Source organism: Dunckerocampus dactyliophorus, chromosome 15, assembly GCF_027744805.1.
Source record: "Dunckerocampus dactyliophorus isolate RoL2022-P2 chromosome 15, RoL_Ddac_1.1, whole genome shotgun sequence".
NCBI classification, from domain to species: Eukaryota; Metazoa; Chordata; class Actinopteri; order Syngnathiformes; family Syngnathidae; genus Dunckerocampus; species Dunckerocampus dactyliophorus.
The window spans coordinates 21,678,089-21,694,998 of NC_072833.1; the positions used below are offsets into that span (position 1 = coordinate 21,678,089).

Consider the following 16,910-nt stretch of genomic DNA (forward strand, 5'->3'; position numbering starts at 1 on the left):
AACGTGGGAGGAAGCCAGAATACACAGAAATACGTAGAAACACCACACAGAAATGTTCCAGCGGCGATTGGAACCCCTAATCTCCTGACTGTGAGGCCAACAAGTAAACTCCATATTTTAGAAAAACTCAGTTTAACGTGAATGAAGTGGACGAGAAAAAGACGTAGTAGGAAAAAAAGTGTCTTTGTGTTGCTGACGAAAATAAGTTGTTAACTTTACAAGAACAAAGTCAGAGGCAAAATGTGAGATTTTCTGAGAGAATAAAGCTGTGATAGTCCAGGAAAACAACTGCTAAATTGTAGGATTAATATGAATTTCTTTTGTGCAATCAAAATGTGCGGAACCTGCTTTTTCTTTGCAGTTAGCATGACTCTGGAATAGTTACGACAGTGCATGATATGCTGCGGTACTTCCGATAACTTGGCGACATTAACATCTGCGTTACTATTTGTTCGTTGTATCGATACAATATTTACAACATCGTAAGCGTGTGCACAAATAACTTGTTTGTGCCCAACCTGCAAGCGGCCCGATCTGAGGAGCGCGAACATGCACTGTGCTGTGTTGAAAGCATGCCTCCAGTTGTGATAGGCGATGTTCTTCCTGTAGTTCTTCTTCACGCTCAGGATCCACTGGCACAAACTCTACAAAAAACAACCTACAATTGTTATTATTGCCGTTGTTTCATTGGGAGTGTTTGAGGAAGAGCCTACCATGTGCTTCATCTGGAAGGTCTGGACCAGGTTGAGATCCAGGAACATGCGAACCGTCCCCAAAGCGGTTTCAGCGTCCGACAATTCAAAATCGCTGAAGTTGAAGTCTAAAAGACGCAACGACTGAGCCGACGGGATCACGGCTACCTTCAAAAACACATACAGAGTTTATTGTCATTAAGCGATTAAGAACATTGTACGTTTTTTTTAATAATCATTAGGGATTCTTTTTAAGAATACATTTGGAATATTTTAAAAATATGACTAATTTAATTTGTGGGACTCCTGAAGCTGAAGATTTTCAGTCGGCCTCGAAAAGGTTCTAGCAAACCATTCGACATCTCAGAAAGGGGAAGCAGTGCCCGGTCCACGTCGTTTACAGTGGGGGTGGGGGCCTGCTGACCTCAACTGAGGACAAAGTCAGGCAGTGGAAGGAACACTTTGAGGCCCTTCTCAGTCCCACTGACATACCTTCCATAGAGGAAGCAGAGTCTGAAGACACGTACGCGGCTCGGTCCATCACGGTGGCTGAGGTATCTCAGCTAGTCAAAAAAGCCCTTCAACATTGCGTGGAAGTCGGGATTGGCAGACCCGGGTGGTGGGTCCCGCGTTTCAAGAAGGGTTTCCGGAGGGTGTGTTCCACCTATAGAGGGATCATACTTCCCAGCCTCCCTGGAAAAGTTTGAGAAGGTTAAGACCTTCACTTGAACCTCAGCTACAGGAGGTGCTATGTGGTTTTCGTCCTGGTCATGGGACACTGGACCAGCTCTACACCCTTGCAGGAGTACTGAAGGGGGAAACATGTGCTCTGTAAACTTGTAAAAGGCATTCAACTGTCTCCCTTGCGGTGTCCTGTGGGGGGAGCTCTGGGTGTACAGGGTTGGTGGCACGCTACCATGTGCCCTTACGGTCTTGTCCTGATGGATGTGGTCCTGATGGCCTCATCAGGCTGTGACCTTCAGCGTTTACTGGGGAGGTTTGCAGCTGAGTGTGAAGCTTCTGGGATGAGACACATCACATCCAAATCCGAGGCCATGGTTTTTAGTCGGAAAAGAGTGGATTCCTCCCTTCGGGCTGGGAGTGAGGTCTTGCCCCAGGTGGAGGAGTTCAAGTATCTCGGGGTCTCGTTCACGAGTGAGGGAAGGCTGGAGTGTGAGATTGAAAGGCGGATTGGTGCAGGAAAGGAGGGGGATGCCAGAGTACTTACCGGATGCTGGTGAGGAGGGCATCAAAGGCTTCTCGGGGCCACGGGACCTGCTGACTTGAATAGCTCTGCTGGGGTTCCACCCATACCAGGCACTTTACCCAGGCTGGTTTGCTCGATCGCCTTCATGATTTGTCCATTGTAGGGGAAAAGTTGAGGCTTGAGAGTGGGTTTCTGTGGGATCAGGTCGAGCACATGGGGGTCTACAGAGGATGGCCTGTTGAGTAAGTTGTTAAAGTGCTCTCGCCATCGCAAGTTGATGCTATTCTTCTCCTGTAGCAAAGTCAAGCCAGGAGTGGGGTGATGCATGGTTTGGCAGGTCCATGGACTTCCTTGATGGCGCTGAAAAACTCTTGGAGTTATGCGTGTCAGTATATTTTTGGACTTCATCTGCATTCCTCTCCCACCATTTGTCTTGCATTTTATGCAGTGCTGCTTGGGCCTGCTTCTGGAAGTATGTGAAGGGCTTACACTTGCATTGCTGAGGTTGTTTACGTTTGGCAACACTGAACTCCGGCCTGATGATTTTTGGCTCGTTGCGGCGTGTCAGAGTTACGTACATCAGGGGTGTCAAACCCGTGCCATGGAGGGCCGAGACACTGCAGGTTTTCTTTCCAGCCGGTCACTAAAGCAGGTGATTTTAATGATCAACACCTTCAATTTGAGGGAAGGAGCTCATCAATCAAACCACCTGCTGAAGAAACTGGTTGGAGAGAAAACCTGCAGCGTCTCGGCCCTCCAGGGCACCAGTTTGACCCACGTGATGTACAGCAATAGAGTGGATCGCATAAGACGGTGATCTGTCCACAACTCAGCTCCGCACATGGCCTTGGTGATCCTGACACCACGGATGCCTCTTTGGCGGGAGATGCCATTGCTTAGATCACAGGTGTCAAACTTCAGGCACAGGGGCCAGATGTGGCCAGTCACATCATTGTGTGTGGCCCGCGAAAAGCCTGGGAATAATGTGGATCAATAATGCACTTCACCTTCTTCCTGCTACCGTAAATGCATTTGCTCTTTCATTTTGACCAAAACAAAATTGGACTACGTCCAATTTTTCTAAACTTTAACATGATCTGATCATGTAACAAGATATTTTTTGCTCCCAAAAATAAATTAAATGTCTGCCCTTCCACCTTCTCACGTCACTTCTCATTTCAAAGCAAGTTATCCATCAATTTGTTGTAAAAATAGAATAATAATAGAACCGAAAATAATAGAACAAAAAAAGTTGTAATTTCACATGAATAAGTTGTATCGTACATGTAGTAAGAGATATCGAAACCCGAGGATTGATATGACATATTGTATGAATGAATGTCGTTACCTGGAGTTCCTGGGACTCTTCTGAAGCAGCAGAGGCATGATACGAAAGAACCTGGAAACAAAAACATGTCGGAAGTCCTGCAACAGATTTTCGATGGCCAATTTCATTCCTGTCAGTGAGAGGCTATTTTGGTAGTTTTATTTCAGAGACTATCTTGAATCATGTTGTACAAGTCGAAAGTAAAAATGTTTTCGTATGACGAGAACAAAGTGGGATAGTACAAGATAAAAAAAACATTTATCACGGTGACACCCGTCCCTGTCTTCCCGTCCCCATTGTGGGACACCGACCTCCAAGGTGACCTGCTGCTGGGCCATGGCTCTCTCCACCGTCTCGTACATTTGCGTGTTCTGGATGGCGAGACCACAAAAGACGGCGAACGCCTCCAAGAACTGCTCGTCGTTCCTGTTGAAGGTCTTTATGCTACCCGACGCTTCGTCTGCCTTGTTGACTAACTGGCAGACTCCTGCAAAAAAACGTATGTTTCTTCAGTTTGTTGAAGTATTTCAGTGCTGATTTTGTGTCTCCTACCGATGACTTTGTCCTTTTTGCCGTTTTTGATCGGCGTGCAGAGTAAACTTTTCGGTGGTTTGCCTGATTGGTGTTCACACTTAAAGAATCCACAACGACAAAATCCATCACTTTGGGGAACAAAAGCAATGTATGAAAAGCAAAAATACGCACCGTGAAGGGGAAGCGTTGATCTTCGGCGACGTCGGCGATGTTGAGGGGCTGCATGGTGTTTTTGACATACTGAGCGTACATGTAGTTCATCTGGCTCACGCAGTCCCTAACACTGCAAAGCACGTAGTTTTACAAACACAGGACTTGTGAACATTAAACATTAGGGCCGCATCCTCGTAACAGTAAGCATTTTTCCTCCACATCTGGTAAAGTTACTAGTTTTTTCTTGCAATACAACTTTTATCTTATATCATTATGGCTTCAGGCTCGCAAAATTACAACTTTACAAGAGTAACGCTGTGGCTTATCTTGTAAGTTAACAACTTTTCCCCCCTTGAAAATAAAGAACCTTTTAAAGTAAGACTGAACCCTTTTTCTTTTATTGCAACATTTATCTTCTAATGTTACAACTCTGTTCGTGGAAGATTAGACTAAGAAAATACGTTTTCAAACTTTTTTTCTTGTCACTGTAGGCACAGTGCACTGTTGGTTAGCATGCTGGCCGCACAGTCAGGACACGAGAGTTCGAATCTCCGTTTGGGCATCTCTGTGTAGAGTTTGCATGTTCTCCCTGTGCGGTCACGGGTTTTCTTCTCCGGCACTGTGGTACTCGGGTTTCCTTCCACATTCCAAAAATATGCACATGGAAACTGTAAATTGTCCACTAATTGTCCAATGTGAGCATGAATGGTTGTTTGTCTATACGTGCCCAGCTTAACCATGACCCTAATGAAGCGGTACAGAAAATGGACGTATGGATTCAAATGACATCATTCTAGTAAACTTACATTGTTGTACTTACATGTTTCTCGTAACACTGCAACATTCTAATCATTACATTGCAAATTGTTTCTAGGAAATAATCAATTTTCTTCTCTTCTTTTTTTTTATCATAATATTGGCTTATTTTGTAACATTAAGTTACGGTTAATTGGTTCCAGACCCAGCCGCAATAAGTGAATATTTTCATAGTTAGACCATAGAAAACCTGTTTATGACTTTCTAAATGCGGTTTTAACCATCGTTAGAGCCCTGTAGACATGAAATAACACCCCTATAGTCACCTTTACACTCACCATTGTTTTTTGTTTACACAACACTAATGCGCAGGCTACAAGATCACTGCAGGGACACGAGAGACGCCGCTTATAGCATATAGCAAGCTACCAAGCAAACTAGTTAGGCTCCAATTTATTTGTTCTAAATTTCAAGTGTTCCAAACGCAGTGGGGAAGAAGGACAAAGTAAGAAGCCAAAAACGTACCACTTCCACACGGAATGGGAGAACATGTTTTCACTCTTATCATGTTGGACATGCCATGGCTGACTCCATGCAGTGTTAAGGTAATCTAATCTAAGGTAATGTTTCATCAGTGTAATCTTACTGACACCTAGTGACCATCGAAACATGCACCTGCATTATTATGTGACTCGGTTAAAAAAACTTTGTTTGTCCATATTTTTTTCATTGTACTTTTCTTAAAATTAATGTTAAAATCTCGTCTTGTTTCCTTCTCATGGACTTTGTGTCATGATCAGGTGTCTCGTGACACCCATAGTAAAGACACATGTAAAAAACATTGCAGAATGCAGTAGAGTAGTTTTAAGTTTACACTACAAAAACTACAGTTTGAATGATGCTTACAGAGTGGAACCAGGAAGTATTGCACTTCTGAAATGGACGCTACTATCACATGATTTGAAGTCCTATGCAGCGATCGTGTTTTGATCAGACAAATCTTAAGCAAGTTTGATCAAATGTAGAATTACTACAGCTTCTGTTGGGACACCGTGGCAGCTTTTAACTCAGATGAGGGAAAAAAGCAGACACATGTCACGAGCAAGAGAGGAATACCGGGAAAGTGATTGCAGGTTGGATTGCAAGGTTAGTGTGTGCAGAGCACTTAATGGGCGGTTCCAATCCTGCTTGTGCACTGCCACTTCCATAATACTGTACAAGTATTATCATTGTGTGTGCTACTGTGTATTATCATTCACAGTGGGGATGCCATAGTTCAAAGCCTGATAGGCTTCTGGCTGCCCTGTTCTCCCGAGACAGATGTGTCCCGAGATCTTGCACCCCTAATAACTGGCTTATCTCATAACATTACATTATACTGCTATGATTACATACTGTATGTTCCCATATTACGCCTTCTCAAAAATGAATACATTACATTACAAGTATGTTACAATACATTTAATTATTTTATGAAATATTAACTTATTGCTGAATTATGTCATAACATTGCGACTTGACTTAATAAAAGGCAGGTATGCCGGCATTATGACTGTGTTTACGTTGACATTCAGACTCGTGATGAACAACATTTTTCCGATTGCACAACATCAATGATATTATGCCGTTAAGGTTTCATATTACCTTTTGGGAGCATTAAGAACTTGACCTAGCTCCTCATAGTCCATGTGAAAGACGCTGGAAAAAGGGTTCTGCAAAAAAAAAAAGTTTTTTTAACATTCCATGTCTTCCTGAATCTTCCCGAAGTCCTTGTAAGGGCATGTTTTGTTTCAACGTGCACTCATGACCTCTCGCAAAAAGAGATCCTCTTCCCAACTTTTAAGAGGATGTGGAACATAAACAAATGTTTCAGTCATAAAAAAGTACTTTAAATAGCACATGTTTGGACACAGCTGAGAAGGATGTGACTGAGAATGGCGCTGGTTCCTCCAAGGACATAAACATACTAAAAGATATCATTAATCGCCATTATTTCATCACAAATGATCCAAAAGAAGTGTTGACTTTTATGTTGAAAAAGTACACCTGTCTAGCCCCAGAAGACTTCAGAAGACTTTTTTTTTGTAACGCATGACATTATATCCTTAAAGGAAAACTGCACTTTTTGGGGGAATTTCGCCCATCATCCACAATCCTGATGCTCACTGAGACATGAACCATATGTCTTTCTCTTTTCTGTGCCTTTGAAAGATATAACAAGAGACAGCTCATTACCACACGTTTGGGACACATTTATTCCACCTATAAAGTCGTCTGAAAAAGTCTCCAAAAAGTGCCAACAAAGCTCCATTTACATATAATGTGACATGCATATTAACCAAGCTACAGCGACATTGTTATTATTGTTATTAACATTGTTACGCCGATCCAACTACGTTAGCCATACTACACGGAGTAGCTATTAGCTGGCCAGCGACGAGCTTCGCTCACAACACCCCAGACCACTACCAAAAGGTAAGGCTGCATATTTGAGATGCCGTTTAAGTTAAGTTAACGCTAGGTGTAGGTGTTCATTTCCGTGCTGCTATGTGAAATCAATGCGAGGAAAATACACCAAATACTGTAAGTTATCATATCATGAATGTACCGGTTACGACATGGTCACATGTAACATACTGTTTAACAACATAAAACCTTGTTGGAGGTTTTCGGAGCAGTCTTTGTAGGCGCCATGAGTGGATCCCATTACGTGCAGTAATCTTATCTGTTTTTATCTTTCGAATGCACAGAAAAGAGGAAGACGTATGTTCATGACTTACATAAGAATTGTTGAGGATGGGAAAATTTGAAATGAGGATGAGCCGGACATTCGTTTTAGACGAGTATCTGTTACGGATAACGCATTTTGGCAGAGTACGAGCATAAAACGAGTACAGCTCATTATTATCTGTAATAGTGATGAAGGGAAATCGTCATTGGGTAACTACTTATGTGTTCACTCTTCACACTCAGTGATTGGCCAGTCACACACAGCGACCGCCCCTCCCTAGACAGACTCCCTACGGCCGGAGAGGAGTGCGCGATGCATTTGACAAGACAGAGTTGAAAACGGCTCGTGTTGCGTCCGTCACTGCCGGTGTTTGCTTCTAATTTGGCTGGTGATATAAAGTCAGTTGGGAAACTTTGCTCGTAGCACAGAACGGCGTGCGTTTGAGAAAACTACAGTGAACAAGGCTGACAGATTATTTTCCTGTTTGCCATCACCGGATGTTTGCATGAATCACCAACTTCACAGATCATTAAAAATAATGAAATAATAAAGTCTTACAGACGACTTACACACATACACAATACACATATGGCTGAATAATAATAAATATAGCAACTTCTGATCAATCCATGTCAATTTCAGACTTAAAATAACGTACCGATGTAAGGCCCACCCGTTTATGGTTAACCACGCCCACTTCCGCTCATCCCTAGCAGTTTTCCTTTAAGATAACAGATTTGCTGTATTTTCCAAAAATGTTCCTGGTGATATTGCATTTTTCTCTAGTCGCAAAATTCAGACTTGTTTGTTGTAATAATGCAACTTTTCTCGCGTAACATTGCGGCTTATCTCAATCGCAAATTTATTCTTGTAACGCGGCAGATTTTATTTGGTAACGTTACTATTTTCATCTTGTCACATTACGACTTTTGTAAGTCTAACAGTTTGTTTTTCTTGAAGCTGAAGTAAAAAACAATCTCGTTAGTAATAACTTTAATCTTGCAACATGACGAACATATTGCAAAAAAGTTCAAGAATCAGATAACAGAACACTTAAAAAGTTTCAGAATTTAAAAAAAAAATCTCCCCTAGCAATTTTTACGTGAGAAAAACAATCTAATATTAAGAAAATTGCCAATTATTTAAGAAAGTATATCTAACCAATTCTTATGATATGTTTTGGCAGCCGTGACTAATTTGTTCTAATAACAAGATGAAAACTTAATTTTGATGATTCTTCAGCAACAGATTAGGAATATTTGTCTTAAATTAAGAGTAAAACTGTTGATCTAACTTTCTACATTTAAGAACAGACTCACACACATAAAATATATGTGAATATTTGCTGATTTCGGACCAATGTGAAGGCTGCACTGCAAATTTCTTCGAGCGTACCAAGATGCTACAAGCTAAATGTGTAACATTATTCAACTTGATTTCAGAAAAGAGTACTCTTTCTTTTTATCGAGTGACTAGTGAAACTAGTGAATTTAGTCATTTTTCTCGCAAAAATCTGGAAAATTAAGGCTACGTTCACACTGCAGCTCAATTCTGAAATGCACTTTTTAAATCAAACTGTTTATTGTTAAGGGAGAAAACATATCGGAACCTACATGGCCCGGTATGAAACAGTGAGCAGCAACAACTGCAATCAAGCGTTTGTGATAACTTGCAATGAGTCTCTTACAGCGCTGTGGAGGAATTTTGGCCCACTCATCTTTGCAGAATTGTTGTCATTCAGCCACATTGGAGGGTTTTCCAGCATGAAGCGCCTTTTTAAGGTCATGCCACAGCATCTCAATAGGATTCAGGTCAGGACTTTGACTAGGCCACTCCAAAGTCTTCATTTTGTTTTTCTTCAGCCATTCAGAGGTGGACTTGCTGGTGTGTTTTGGATCATTGTCCTGCTGCAGAACACAAGTTGGTTTCAGCTTGAGGTCACGAACATTCTGCCGGAGATTCTCCTCCAGGATTTTTTGATAGACAGCAGAATTCATGGTTCCATTTATCACAGCAGGTCTTCCAGGTGCTGAAGCAGCAAAACAGCCCCCGACCATCACACTACCACCACCATATTTTACTGTTGGTATGATGTTCTTTTTCTGAAATACGGTGTTACTTTTATGCCGGATGTAATGGGACACACACCTTCCTAAAAGTTCAACTTTTGTCTCGTCAGACCAGAGTATTTTCCCAAAGGTCTTGGGGATCATCAAGATGTTTTCTGGCAAAATTGAGACAAGCCTTAATGTTCTTCTTGTTCAGCAGTGATTTTCCTTTTTGCCCAGTGTCTTTCTTATGGTGGAGTCATGAACGCTGACCTTAACTGAGGCAACTGAAGCCGGCAATTCTTTGGATGTTGTTGTGGGTTTTTTTGTGAGCTCTTGGATGGGTCGTCGCTGCGCTTTTGGGGTAATTTCGTTGGCTGGACACTCCTGGGAAGGTTCACCACTGTTCCATGTTTTCGCCATTTGTGGATAGTGGCTCTCACTGTGGTTTGCTGGAGTCTCAAAGCTTTAAAAATAGCTTTATAACCTTTTTCCAGACTGACAGATCTCAGTTACTTTCGTTTTCATTTGTTCCTGAATTGCTTCAGATCTCTGCATCATGTCTTGAGGATATTTTGGTCTACTTCACTTTGTCAGGCAGGTCGTATTTAAGTGTTTTCTTGACTGAGAACAGGTGTGGCAGTAATCAAGTCTGAGTGTGGTTAGAGAAATTGAACTCAGGTGTGATAAACCACAGTTAAGTTATTTTTTAACGGGGGGGGGTAATCACTTTTTCACACAGGACCATGTACGTTTGGACTTTTTTCTCCCTTAATAATAAAAAGTTGAATTTCAAAACTTCATTGACTAATATTTACATTAGTTAGATGATCTGAAACACTTCAATGTGACACACGTGCAATAAAATATGAAATCAGGAAGGGGGCAAACACTTTTTCACACCACTGTATGACTTCTTAGCATATATATGTGTTGTCTTATAGTTGCATCATTTCATTTTTCACTATGTGGCCCATGCTGGAAAAGGTTTGACACCCCTGATATAAAAGACACCGTATAAACAATAAACATTTCATATAATTATATTTTTACATTTACAAATTCTTTATTGACGTATTTTGTTAAGAAATCTACTAAAGCAACAAAAAAATTGGAGGAGCTTCCCATCACTACAACCAACTGCCATAGCCAGAAGTCTTGCCTTCTTCCTTCTTCATCTCCTACGCTACATTATTTGCTTATGAAAATGTTGGCTCCGGTTGCACAAAATGCTTGGAATGACCACGAATTGGGGCCACGTGTACTTCCGTCAACACACGGCACCGCGTGCAACGTCGGATGTGCGCATATCCGGGATCCATTGTGTTCACATTTAGTGAAGTCGCATTTTTTTTTTTGGTAACACGAAAAACGACATAAAAGATCGGATTTTAACAAAAATCTGAATGCGGCATCATACCTTATTCATATGAACGTAGCGCAAGACCTCATTCTCAAATGATTAGAACCTCTTTGTAGAAACTTTCATCTGCTAATGTTCCGACTTTTTTGCAGCAAATGACTTTGTTCTCATACGATAGCTTTGTTCTTTGTTCACTTTGAAAGATTAGAGACTTTTGCTCAGGAAAATAAACAACTTTTTTTCTTGCACCATTCATTGTTCGAGATATATCTTCCTGAGTTTTTCCTTGCCTCCGTCACCAAAGTGCATCATGATCCTTACAGTGGAAGCTAAGAAGGTAAAGTGCTGTAAGTTATTGGATTGACTGTTGGTAAATGGAAGTGTTCAAGTGTTAGCATTATAGCGAGTATGCTAACCTGAGTGGAGTCGTTGTCAGCGATGAAGACGGTACAAGACTGAGCCATCATGAAGGACAAGATGGTTCCTGCAAACCTCCTCAGGAGAACCTCCACACTCTGCTGCTCCTCAAACAGAAGACTGGCTAACTCCAGCAGAACCTGAACGCAACAAACGCTCAATGCACTTGATTCTCGTAAGATTATTACTTTAGTCTCCAAAGATGATCACTCCATTCTCGTAGATTATGCATTTGTTTTCTCAAAAGTAACTTCTCGTGAGATTGCAGCTTTTTTCTTACAGTACTAAAACTTAATCCTCCTAAAATTCAGACTTTTTCTCGAAAACAAACACTTTCTTATTGTGATATTTTCACTTTTATATTGTAACTTCACGACTGTATTTTAAAATGTATTCATTTTATTATCATATGCTTTAGGCTCCACTGGGCCCAAGTGGTTAGCTTACTGGCCTCACAGTCAGGAGATCGAGGGTTCGAATCTTCGGGGATCTCTGTGTACCGTTAACTTGCAATTTCTCCAGGTTTCCGGCCACATTCCAAAAACATGCATGTTAGGTTAACTGGAGGCTGTATCCTGTGGCAACTAGTCCAGGGTGCACCCCCCCTCTCACCTGACGTCAGTTGGGATGGGCTCGAGCTCACCTGTGACACGAATGAGCTACAGAAAATGGATGGATGGATTACATATCATATTTATTCTTTATTCTCGTAAAATAACAACTTTTCTGGTTTTAATTCCGTCATCACACATGACATCATGACTTTTTTCAACCATTTTATAGACATCGCACCTTTAGTTCCTGGTAATATTACGACAAGGGATGCTCTGATCGATCGGCCACCGACTGGATTTCCGTGAAAAATCATGTAATCGGCATAAGCCATTAAAAGCCTCTCACCCGGATCACAAAAGTCAATCACCTGTGGCTAGTACTATTGCAGCCTGCAGCCTGGAACGTAACTACCAACAGATGCCACGAAAACTACTGTATCTTACGGGGTAGCACGTTAAAAAGCTTGAATTTAATACGCCATTGGAAGAGCAAACTTGACGGAGTATGTTGAGTTTGGTGTGATCGTCAGTCAAACGGCAGCTAACGCAGCCACGTGGACAACACTCGCCAGTAAGTGGGTGGCAGTCAGAAGGCTAAGCTAATAACCCGAAAAATAATTGAAATCATCGGACGAGATGACCAGCCTTTCTCAGCGGTGGAAGACACCGGGTTCGCCGAGCGCTCACTTGCCTGGAAGTCCTGCTAGAGCTCCACCAACGTACTCTCACGTCCAAAGTCTCCTGAAAGAAGGCGTCTCATCCTCTGGAAGTCTCACCAGTGATATTGTGTTCTTGTCTAAATGAAGCTGATTTTATGTTCCTTTTTTCATATCATATAGCCAGGAGCAGGAGTGAAGCCAGGAATTCTGGGTCCCATGAAAAAAAATCACATTGCACCCCGCCCCTTTATTAATTAATTAGGAATTTCATTAGTAATTACCTATTTTTTTGGGCCCCCTGGCGGTCAAGGGACCTTGGAATTGTCCTGACTTTTCCCCTTCATACGGCACCCCTGGCCAATAGCACTCATTGTAAATACATTGAAAAATGTATCATTAATCCATATGATTGATATCAGACAATTTCAGTCCTGGATGATCGGGATCGGCAGCATAAATCCCTGATCGGAGCATCCCTAATTACGACCTTTGTCTCATACCATCACGACTTTCATCTTGTAATGTTATGGCTTTTAAAGAATGCTTTTTTTTCCTCGTAAATTGCAAAATGAAAATAAGATTATTTTTATATTATGGCTTTGTTCACATCGTCACTTTATTTTCTTTTTTCATTACAGATTTTATTTTGTAACATTGTGATTTTTGTTGGGTTTTGTTTTTTGTTTTTTTTTTTACCAGTTAAACACTTTTTTTAAATATAAAAGTTAGATTTGGTTGGCTTTCACACACACACACACACACACACACACACACACACACACACAAGCTGTTGTGCCTCACTGATGAAATTGTGTGTTCTTGGTGACATTGTGGTTTAAATCCAGTAGTAAGAAATGCTAACACCCACCTGATTGCGTCTGTTTTCCAGCTGTGATGTCTCGTAGAGTTGTGCGTTGTGTAGCACAATGCCTGAAAAGGCCAGGTAAGCTGAGAAGTCCTGTTGGACAGGAGGACATAAACACAGAGGGACACACGCAGCGGGACAAGGAATCACATTAACAGAAATTCATACTAGATTAGGTCTACTACATTAACTTTTTTTTTCTCCCCCATGTATAACATTACAACTATCTCATAAATGATAACCTTTGAATCATTTTGAATTTTTTCAGAAATAACATACAAAAAAAACATACAGCTTCATTCTCTTAAAATTACAACCATCTCTGCAAAACATTAGAAGTTCTCTCGAAAATAAACAACTTTTCTGGTAATATCACAACCTCATAACACTGATTTAAACTTTTTATATTGGTATATTACAACTTTATATTCTTAATATATATTAATATATAATATTATTAATATAATATTATTAATATATATTAATATATTCTTAATATATTCTCAATATTACAACTTTTGTGATGCACTACACTTTTTTCGTTTTATATTTTCGTAGTTATTGCATAGAAAACCTGTAGAATACAGTTTTTAACATTATTAGAGCCCTCTAGACATGAAATAACACCCATATAGTCACCTTTACATTTGTATTACCCAATATAGTAGACATAATCAGAGAAAATAAGACATATTAGACATAAATAAGATAACATTAACAGTTCTTTGTTGTTTTTTTCTGGACAGCGTACGTGCTGCGGTGATTATTGTCTCATCAATGTATTGTAATGACGACTTTTAATGGCTTTACACTCACATTACCCAATATAGTACACATAATAAGAGTAAATAAGACATTTAACTCCTGCTCGTGTGTGTCACATTAAATGTGTTCCGTAGGGGACCTTAGTAGTGGGCGGACAGATGTGTGGAGGACAGGAAGTGATATCAGAAGTTTAGAGTAAAGTTTTAGCTTGTCGTGGTTGTGGCCCCAACAGTAACCCATCTTAGTATTATGATTACAACAACTTCCGACACCTGGTTGTATTCAACCATGAAAGAGCAACAAATTATCAATTAAATTTTGAAAAAGTGCACAATGTTTGAACCACGATGTAGCAAGAGACGACTGTATTATTGTACAATTGCAACTTTATTCTCATAATATCAAAACATATCTAATATTACTTTTGTTTGGTAAGTTGGAGTTATTCTATATTAAATAATAACAACTTACTGGAAAATGGTGATGTTTAACATTCGCACATTTTACAAGCACACTTTTCCTGACCTTTTCGTCTTGTTGGCTGAAGGCTCCGTCCTCACCATGTTTCTTATTAATAGCTTGGGCCACTCCAACAACCTGAAATGAACGAACGCATTTAATTCATTTACATTTCACCATATTTGGTTTGTTAATCTTGTTAATGAGTTCCCTTATGTGACATACGCCGGTTTCCTCCCACATTCCATGTTAACATGCACGTTAGGTTAACTGACCAATCGAAATTGTCCATATGTGTGAATGTGCGTGTGAATGGTTGTTTGTCTGTATGTGCCCTGTGGGTGTACCCCGCCTCTTGCCCCAAGTCAGCTGGGACAGGCACCAGTATACCCCTGTGACCCAAGTGAGGATAAACGGCACAGAAGATGGATGGATATCTCTTAACGGCAACAAAGATGGCCACTTTATTATGAGTAAACTGCGACTGTTTCTCAAAAAAATTCAAATTACCGTAATTTCCCGTGTATAAGCCGGAACTTTTTTCTCATGCTTTGAACCGTGCGGCTCGTACAGTGATGGCTAAAAACTACATTTCCCGTGATGTTCAGAGTGCAGCTTCAGGAAGTAGTGATGTAGATATGTTGCATGATCTCTGACACATCTTAAGTAAGTTTGATCAAGTGTTAAATTACGACAGCTTCTCTTTGGACTAATCGGACCGCCAACTGTCCACTATCACCAACGGGTTACAAAACGCTGGACTTAATGAAGAGGATAGCTCAATCTAAATGGCAAATATGCCTAGAGACAATGAAAGAGAGAGAGAAAGAGAGAGAGAGAGGCTGACAAAGTGTGTGATGAAGGAATTATGAGACTGCTCAATGTTGATGCTTGTCGTGATGACTTGAGTGGCGATGTATGACTTTTGTGGTAGGCTACGTTCAACCACTGTTCAACTCAACTATGTTTCTGTGTACTAAATATTCCATGTTACGACGTGGACGTCTGTGGCTTATAGACATGTGTCTATATATGTACGAATCTGTTTTTTCTTTAAATTTAGTGGGTGGGTCTGGTGTGCTCGATAGTCCAGCAATTACAGTAAAAATAAATAAGTAAAAAAATATATTTTAAAAAATTGGAATGTAAATAAATGAAAGCACACATGGAAACCTGACATGCCCCACCGGGGCATCACGCCAGACCAGCACAAGGGTACAGAGCCACACCAGCAAGCACTCAAAGCAGGCACCCACAGTGTAGACGGGCAGGGGACCCCGTGTTCTCAGACCTACAACCCAAACAACCCAGTGAAGCACAAAGACAGGCGGCAACGAGCACACCCCAGCACCCGACAGAGCACTGTAGCCTCGACTGACCTTGCCCCAAAATGCCCACCCTGCCCGACATCCGTGAGCGAAACCACGCCCCACCATGCAGCCCAGCCCCCCCAGCATCCATCGCAGTGGAGCATCCCCAGGCCACCAACAATGGCACGCAAGCCACCAGCAGCACGCTGTCCACAGTTGCAGCCTTGGCCCCACACCCAACCCGGTAGGCAGGCATCAAGGGGCAAGCAAGAGGCACCCCAATCAGCACACCTCACCCATGTATTGAAGGGATGGGACTGTGTCTCTTGTACGGGACACCTATGGAGGTGGTAGAATTCTACCTGTGGTAGAATGTATGTGAGTGACAACTAAAGAGATGTTTAACTCGTTCAATCCCAGCCATTTTTCATTCAGCTGCGGCCATTTTAGACGATTTTGACAGATTTTTCAAGGCACACAGAATATTGTGTTGTGTGGCTATATACTGTAAACATGGGAACTACCAAAACAAAGATTAGACTCTGGTTTTTCATTAAAAAAAAAGTTTGTTTCTGAAAAAAAGGGGTAGGTATACTCCCTGGTATCACGCATCCCCCACCCCAAGCCCAAACTGGACATCCAAGACACCCTACCCACCCTACCCAGGCTCCTCACCAAGCAAAACCCAATAGAATCAGTCCGCGCCCCCCCAAGCTGGTCCACAATAACACCACAGCATAACTCACAGAGAAACCCACAATGCAAAAATGCTGCCAGTCGCCGAAGGCAACACCCGTGGCAATGGGCCGATAACACACGGGCCCCACACGTCACACACAGAATAAGTAATACATTCATTAAAAGAGAGAGAGAGAGAGAAAAAAGGGAAAACAACCCTCCTTCAACCTAACACCCGCTACCCAGGTGAGATAGCTCCGTACAGGAAGCTGGGTAACAGCGCCTATGTTCCCGTTGAGGTGAGGGCCCCACCACACCCCGCACCAGACAGCCTCGTGTGGCAGCCAAGCAGAACCTGCCCCACCCCCAGAAGGAAGGCACAGGGAGAACCG

General features: G+C 41.6%; 1 protein-coding gene across 6 annotated transcripts in view; it reads right to left on the minus strand.

The window, feature by feature from the left end:
• Positions 1-16,910, minus strand: part of pde5ab (phosphodiesterase 5A, cGMP-specific, b) — a 93,105-nt gene that overhangs the window by 19,854 nt on the left and 56,341 nt on the right. For all 6 annotated transcript variants that reach the window (XM_054753693.1, XM_054753694.1, XM_054753692.1 and 3 more), the window contains 10 exons: positions 14,597-14,668; positions 13,310-13,399; positions 11,228-11,368; positions 6,314-6,381; positions 3,932-4,043; positions 3,779-3,857; positions 3,538-3,713; positions 3,248-3,298; positions 714-860; positions 519-644 (listed from right to left, as the gene is read on the minus strand). In XM_054753693.1, coding sequence (XP_054609668.1) covers positions 519-644; positions 714-860; positions 3,248-3,298; positions 3,538-3,713; positions 3,779-3,857; positions 3,932-4,043; positions 6,314-6,381; positions 11,228-11,368; positions 13,310-13,399; positions 14,597-14,668 — 1,062 coding nt within the window. The remainder of the gene's footprint in view (positions 1-518; positions 645-713; positions 861-3,247; positions 3,299-3,537; positions 3,714-3,778; positions 3,858-3,931; positions 4,044-6,313; positions 6,382-11,227; positions 11,369-13,309; positions 13,400-14,596; positions 14,669-16,910) is intronic.